This window comes from Carassius auratus, unplaced genomic scaffold, assembly GCF_003368295.1.
Source record: "Carassius auratus strain Wakin unplaced genomic scaffold, ASM336829v1 scaf_tig00041806, whole genome shotgun sequence".
Taxonomy (NCBI): Eukaryota; Metazoa; Chordata; class Actinopteri; order Cypriniformes; family Cyprinidae; genus Carassius; species Carassius auratus.
In genome coordinates, this window is record NW_020526679.1 from 38,434 (window position 1) to 46,602 (window position 8,169).

The 8,169-nt window shown below is 35.2% G+C and overlaps 1 protein-coding gene across 6 annotated transcripts in view; it reads left to right on the top strand.

Annotated features, from left to right (window-relative positions):
* The window catches only part of LOC113085541 (A-kinase anchor protein 13-like), a 39,715-nt gene extending 37,674 nt beyond the window's left edge, over positions 1–2,041 (top strand). For all 6 annotated transcript variants that reach the window (XM_026255180.1, XM_026255178.1, XM_026255179.1 and 3 more), the window contains 2 exons: positions 1,322–1,616; positions 1,850–2,041. In XM_026255180.1, coding sequence (XP_026110965.1) covers positions 1,322–1,616; positions 1,850–1,908 — 354 coding nt within the window. In that variant the 3' untranslated portion in view covers positions 1,909–2,041. The remainder of the gene's footprint in view (positions 1–1,321; positions 1,617–1,849) is intronic.
* Positions 2,042–8,169: the final 6,128 nt, after the last annotated feature.

An 8,169-nucleotide genomic window follows, 5' to 3' on the forward strand; every position in this document is an offset into this window, starting at 1 on the left:
AAATGGGAAGAATTAAGAAAATTTTAAAAATGAACAGACGTTTGGCTATTGGCACAGTGTCTTGTTCACATTTTATTGTGAGATAAAAACATGCATGCTATAAAGTACTAAAAATTAGGGATGCAGAATACAGTACATTGGTATCATATCAGTTATCAGCCAATGTTAGAGTTTTTTTTTAATGGATGTTGAATGTAATCATTAGAACATTTCAAAATAAATAATGAATAATTTTCATAATGTACATTTTGATCCTGACTAATAAACACGCACTCTCTCCCCTCAGGTAAATATACAAAAAAAAAAATATATATATATATATATATATATATATAATATATAATGCTTTGAAAAGTCTCTCATGCTTAGCAGGACACATTTATTTGATCAAAACGCATTAAAAACTGTAATATTGTTTTAATTATTATTATTAAAAATATATTATTATTTAAAATAACAGTTTTTTGTTTTTATATATTAAAAAATCCTGTGATGACAAAGCTAAATTTTCAGCATCATTAGTTTTTTTTTCCAGTTTTTTTGTTAAATAGAAACTAACAGCATTAATTTGAAATATTTTTTTTGGGGGGGGGTTAAGTCTTTACTGTCACTTTAGATCAGTTTATTGTCTCCTTGCTGATTAACAGAATTGTTTTCCAAAAAATAAAAAAAATAATTACTTGCTGAACCCAAACATGTATAATATTATTTTACATTTATCTAGTCAATAATTCATTACATTTATATAGCGCTTTTCTAGGCACTCAAAGCGCTTACACAGTCAGGGGTATCTCCTCATCCACCACCAGTGTGCAGCATCCACCTGGATGATGCGACGGCAGCCATAGTGCGCCAGAACGCCCACCACACACCAGCTTACTGGTGCAGAGGAGACAGAGTGATGAAGCCAATCATCAGATATGGGGAGTGTTAGGAGGCCATGATGGTCCGAGGCCAGTGGGTGAATTTAGCCAGGATGCCGAGGTCACACCTCTACTCTTTTCGAAAGATTTTTATTGACCACAGAGAGTCAGGACCTCGGTTTAACGTCTCATCCGAAGGACGAGTACATAGTACAATAGTACATCATTTTAATTTATTATAATCGGGCATAACATGAATAATAGTTATTATTGGCTTATCACTATCTGACAGAATTTTAGTATTCCATATATCCATTCTTCAAATAATAGCTTTGAAAATGAATATTAATATATAATATAATTAATGATAAGTTCCAAACTTACAGAAGGTGAATTTGTTTCGCACTTTAACATGATTTTTGTTGTTGTTTTGTTTTTTGTTCTCTTTTCTTCCCCAGGCTCGACTTCAGCGCACCCCCTCCAGCACGTCAGAGGACTCCCTGAAGCTCCAGAGCAGCAGCTCCATCGAGCGAGAGATCTGGGAGGGAGACTTATCGTCCAGCCCCAGGAAGAACTCTCTGTCCAGGATAGACTCCAAACAGAAGGGCCGCAGCCTCTTCTCCCTGGGCAGCAAAACTCAGAGCCTAGAAGGCCAAAACCAGATGCCCACACGACTGCTGCAGCTGGCTTCATCTAAGGAGAAGAAGGACAAGAAGAAGAAGAAGAGCAAGAGCCAGCCTCCTCAGGACGCAGGTAAACACTGTGAACCTACACACACTCATTCAGTATCAGGATAATGATAAAGAATTGATTCAATGCCTGCAAACCACAACCGCTGTATCCGTTCTGCACATACTGTATAAATGCTGGCTTTCTGAGTGTTATGCATTAATCTCAGTTATTTGTTACGTTGGTTGAGAAAGATTTCTATTGTGGTTCAGTGTAGATGAATCTTCTCCTCAAATATTGCTCTGTTGTGTCTTCAGCATCACATCTGCTGCCCCTGACAGAGCCTTCAATGGACGGAGAGATCTTCTTCTGCTGATTTATCCATCATCCCTTCTGTCTTCTATCAAATCATGTAGGAAGTCACCCAAAGTGCCCTCTTCATCTTTCTACAATCTAAAAATTCTCACAAAACATGTCCAGGTCACATTACACCGCAAAATCAACAGAAATGAGTCAAATCAGTCCTATTTTAGGATTGTTTTTATTTTCTGTGGCATTATTTTAATAACAGTCTAGCCCCTAAATTCTCATTACCGTAATGTATAAATAGTAGTAAAATATTATTTCAATTGTAAAGTATTTATATACTACGGTAAATGTTTTTGTACTGCTTTAAATAGTGTTTTATTACAGCTGTAATAAAGTTTGTTCTATCACAGTAATGAGAATCACCATTTAGAATAATAATTATTTATTATTATTCCAAAAAAAAAAAAAAAAAAAAAAAAAAAACTCATGCAAAAAAGTTAATGGGAATCTCATGTGTGTATATACAGTATATGTGTATGTGTTTATATATATATATATATAATATGATTAATTCAGACAGCATATATATGCTACACATTAATTTCTTAGATTTGCACTTGCTGTCACAGGTTTATCAGACAAATCCCATCTTTGGATACGTTGTTAAAATGTACATTGTATATAAATTTCCATTATTGCACTCATTTGCAAATGAATTGTGCCACCAACACATTTGAAATTGCAAAAATGGGGTTTGCTGCTCCCCATATTGGCCAACTCTTTAAGGCTGAAAAATCATTTTGGCTTATTGCACGCAAGAAAGACAATTTAAAATTTAATCTCAGTTTTAACATTTAAAGGGATTCGGGGAGAGAGGTGGTTTTCCATTTCCCCCATGTTTTTCTATTTTACCTTCTCCGAGGAGTCCCGTCTTTGAAATGCCACAGAGCACTTTAACACCATTCACATGTTACCCTTGCCCCGAAAGTGACAATCAATTTTTCATCAGCATTCCAAAGATAAAGACCTAAGGACAGTTTTTGGGGGCCATTGTTTGAGATTCTCTAATTCTTCTGCGTTGAATACTTCATGACTTTAGCAGCACGGATGAGCTGTAAATACTGGATGAACTTTAGACCCCTGAGGGATATTTAAAGCAACCTGCTGGACAGGTAAAAGACATAAACATCCACGAAAGATAGGGTACCTCACCTATACAAATCCTCCCTTGTGGATCAAAGCACCATATCATATGAATATCAGTAATAATACATTTGAGAGTGTCCACTTATTTCATCATGCATGAATATTCACATTACAGTCCTACAGGATTTTGTTCTGTTGGCCTGATTTTGTTAGGAGCTATGTATTGGTCCATGAGAATTTATTTTTTTAAGCAGTGCATGCTCTTAAAGTCCCTTTTGCATAGGTTTGCACTGCAGTCTTCACCTGCGCTGACTTGATTTCACCATGGGGAGGCAGCAGAGAAGCGTTTTATAATTGAAGGCTCCTCTGTGGATTTATATAACCTCTCGGTGATGATGTCAGAGGAGACACAGTGACGCAGTGCAGGAGTTATTATTTCTTCACATGCACAAAGGGAATCATTGGTTTGTCATTTCATGTGCCTATGATTTTTAGAAACGTCACTTTTGTCCGAACAGGGAAAACTCAATCCAGGTGATAAAGTGCTGTCACGTCTCTGTTGCTCAGCCTTAAAGAAATGATGGTGTGCTCTAAAATATAATCCAGCATTCTCTCAGGAGTATAGGTGTGTTTATTCATCTGTGTTTTGAAAGTAAGGTATCGTTTGTACATTGAGGTACATGTTTTCTCGCTATAAAAAAGAACTAATGTTATGTAAATATTTTAGAGTTTAATGTTTAAATGTAAAATTCTGAAAATGTTTAATTTGTGATTAATTTTGTAAGATGTGTTTTGTGAGACTTAAGGTTTATTTATCATTCATCCCATTGTCTTGAAGCAGAAGACAATATTTCCTCACATTAAAATCTATTGCAATTTTTTTTACATTTTGTGGCTTGTAGTGTGTGTGTGTGTGTGTGTGTGTGTGTGTGTGTGTGTGTGTGTGTGTGTGATCTGTCCACTGAAGTGCAGGTTATTGTGTGTCATTCAAATTCCAACAGATCAAGATCAAGGTTACCTTTTGATTTTAAAAAGATTAAAGCATTTATTTAAGAAATTGCCAATGTATGAAGAATATGCAGAACCTTTGATCTCCATGCAGTCTGCACTATGACTCCTCCACTAACCTCTCATTGATGGACTGAGATTAGAGGTGGGTCATTTCTAATTATCATGCCCCTCTTCATCATCATCACATGTCTTAATATACTGGAAAACATTAAACTCGATTTCAAAAAATTTGTATCTGTTTTACAATGGAGAGGACACTGGGGTGAATTTAGGCTTGAGCAGATGTTTCATGTTTGCCAACTTCTGACCAATTTATTGAGACAACTCAAGGTGTTTCTTAATGTCTGCTAAGATATCATGGGGGAATTTTAATACAAATATAAAAAGGCACACAAGCGAAAACACTGGAATTGTTTCAAATATAGTAATATTAAGCAATAATTAATGTTTTTATTTACTCCAGAGATTTAATGTCATTGTAATGAAACCGCTATCTTTTTGCGGATTAAATTATTTTTAACACTGGCAGAATAAGAACATGAGATCTAAATTCAAGGCCAAAATTGTTTGCATATGCTGTACACCTTAAAGGTACAGTTTGTAGGACCTTCCACTAGAGGGCGCACTACCAAAACAATAACAATCGCATGGTTTGATGACGCTAAGAAAGAGCGTGGAATGATGGGATTTGTTGTCTTCTACCTAACTGCTGACGGCCATCAATCAGACGGAAAGATAAATCATGGATTTAACGCGAGTTCAACAATTTTCGCGAGTAGATTGCATACAAAGCAAATGCAAAGATGTGATCAGACTATGGATCAGACGCGTCATCACGCGGGTCTAGAGACGCGAATGCCACGCGTTTGGCAGTATACCCATAATACTAATATTATTGATCGTTATAATAGCATACGTTTTTCTGTAAAGATACAAATCAAAACAACTCGCCTTGTCGATTAAAACACAAGCGAGATCGGCGTCTCTTTCTAGTTGAAGTTTGTCGTGAAGCCTACTTCCGCATTTGTCCACGACACTGTTGTCATGTGGTTTCTACATCAGTAAAGTGCAGTAACAAAGGGGAACTAACATCACTGACAGGCGATCTGCACTGCCCCTTGTCACTGTTCAGAATGGGAATTTCTCATGATTTACAAGTAGTTGAAAACATTAGAGATATTGTTAGTAATCAGCTGGGAAAAAAAAATAAACACTAGCCTAGAGGTTTTGGGGTATTTACTGCAAATATCCTACAATTGTACCTTTAACAGTTCCATAATGGCATAATCACCCAGGAAAGTACATCATTTTGGGAGGGAAAAACCACGGTACAAACAAACATCAGTTAGTATAGCAGTGAGTTTCTTTAGTTCTGTGGTAAGAGTTGGTTTGGTTTTCAGTCTAAACAGTTTGATACTGTTCGATTAAGTCATTGCAATATCAGTATTTCACAAGATATTAAAATCAGGCATCCGCATGTTGGTTAACTTTTAGCAGTGGTTCATTTAGCTAGTAATGAACAGAGTTTTCTGAATCATTTGAACCAATTGCTTTGTAAAACTACCAAAATCTTTCTAATAACATGATTTCACTCAGACACAACAATCACCAAAATTCAATGTACCTATCAGGCCAGTTTTGGAAAATTTGTAGTAAAGTAAATCCCCCTTCACCAGATGAATTAAACAGTGATGCTGTCCTTGATTTCAGTAGACGTTCAAATATGTCTTTAAAGATTTTCCTGATTTTAGAGAGTTTTCGGTTTCAGTTTTCTCAAGCTCTATTTCTAACCTGTTAATTTTTAATGTCTTTTTTTTTTCACTGGACGCAGAGCATATTTCTAAGAGAATATGTATCATTTAGAGACATACTTAAATACATACAGGCACGTGCACATTCAAGCATATTGTTTAAGGTGTTGCATAACAGGGATGAGCCCGCCCTGTGATTAGCCAATGACATTCATGATGTTTAAATGCATTGATGGTCGTGTAAATGCTCTGTCCTGTGTTCCCTTGTTAGCTCCATGCAGTGTGCGGAGCCAGCTGTCGGTTGCAGTGCTGAGAAACCTGTTGCTAAGTAACAATCCTCATGTAGATTGGCTGGGAAAAGAGAGTGGTGCACTGATGCAGGGATCACTGAATGTCATCAAGATTTTTTGAATGAAGTGATTTTTAGATGTTTGCTACAACCCGCTAAGAGTTAGGTTAAAGCAACGAGCAGTTTCTGTATTTTTACCAACTGGCTCAGTCCATGTGTGAATTTCTGCTAGATTGCCTTCAGTCTGTCTGAGGAATTCTGCTGGATTGTGTTTATTAGAAAATGTGAAAATAGGCCCAGTAAATAATGAGACGCACTACAGTTCTGTGTTAATGGAGGTGTGCCTGAAGCTCAAGTCAAGCAGAAATGACATTTGTAAACCATATTGCCTTTTGTGTTGTGGATGTTAGGGGTTAGGGAAACATAGCCGTATCTGGTGGGGGAAAAATATATAAAAGATTCAAAGTGCAAAATGACAAAAGTTGGAAGAGCATACTTTGTTCTCCAGAAGGGTGAACTTGTTTGAATGCTTATGTCGACTGATGGAGATCATATCTCCTAATTGTTTATCAGTCAATCCATGAAAGTGGACCGTAAGTAAACAAGATCATAATAATACGACATCTATAATTGCATTTCAGCATGTGAAAGGCCTTTTGGCTTTGACTTTTGCTTTTGCCCAGCGGAACCAAAAGTGGAAACAACTTCAGGATGTGGAGAAACAATATTTATCATCAATACACTGATAATGCCATAATGTGATTAAAGGCATGTCTGCCTAAAAGCTTTCTGATGTCACTTAAAGTTTTTTTAAAAAGTAAAAAAAAAAAAAAGTTTGTCATTGCTGACTTTCGGAGGAAATGGCTTCATAACTTGTGTATTGTTGACTCTACATATTAATCTGTATATAAAATATTTATATTTTAACGTGCATAAAAACACAGTTTTGAGGTCAGTAATGTATTTTTTTATCCATAAACAATTAAACAATTTAAACAAAACAGTCAGTTTAGCTTCAGTACATCAGATTTGTGTCATTTACTAAATATTAAATTTGTAATTTTACTGTTGATCCACTCACATACTACCTGCCGAATGCATAAAAATAAATAATTTCAGTAAATATAAATTGTGTTTTGCAAAACACCACAGCGTTTACACTTTCCAGGTAAACACACACACCACACACACACACACACACACACACACACACACACACCACACACACACACACACACACATATATATATATATATTTTTTTTTTTTTTTTTTTTTTTTTTTTTTTATCTGTAACTTATGAATAAAACCAAAAGTCAGCTAGTCTACAGTCTGTAGCTATAGTACATTAGTACAAAAAAATAATTAAATAAAATAATATCTTAACTACAAATGAATACATTAATATAAGTATTGTAATTTTACTGTTCTGTGAATAAACTTTTAATAATAATAATAGAAATACAAATATTAGATTTATTTTATTTTATTTTTGTAATATTAATATTAATAATAATAATAATTATTATTAATATTACAATTATCCTAATAAATGGGGGAGGGGCTAGGCTAGACAATTAAAAAAAAAAAGTATGAACATTAATCATACTTTTTATATTGCTAATTGAAAACGGTAATACTGCTATAACAGCCCTGTTGCCTCAAACCTAATTGCCATTTGTAATCGAAAAAAGACATCTATTCCCCGTCAAAACTTTTCATAAAATTAAAATGAAATGACTTTAGTTAAGCAGTTATTTTATAAGCTATTTAAACCGTGTTGAATGAAACTCTCAATAGAGCGGCAGTGTATTGTATTGAGTGTGTTCTGATACTATTTCAGTCAATCCATGTTTTAGCTCTGTGAAATCATTTCCTCCACCGCCAGTGAAATGACTCATTTACTAACTCTCTCATTACTACCAAACTCAATTTCTCTACTTCCCACAGGCAACAGAAAGCTTTCACTTTTCTTCCCATTAAATCAGGGAATACTGGTCATTTTCTATTACTGGAGCTAAAAAGATGTATTATATGTCGATATTTGTTTGGAGCGGAATTGTCCTGCGTCACACGGTGAAATGATTCCTCTTGAGAAACACTCGATCATGATTTGACTTGTGTGCAGTGTGA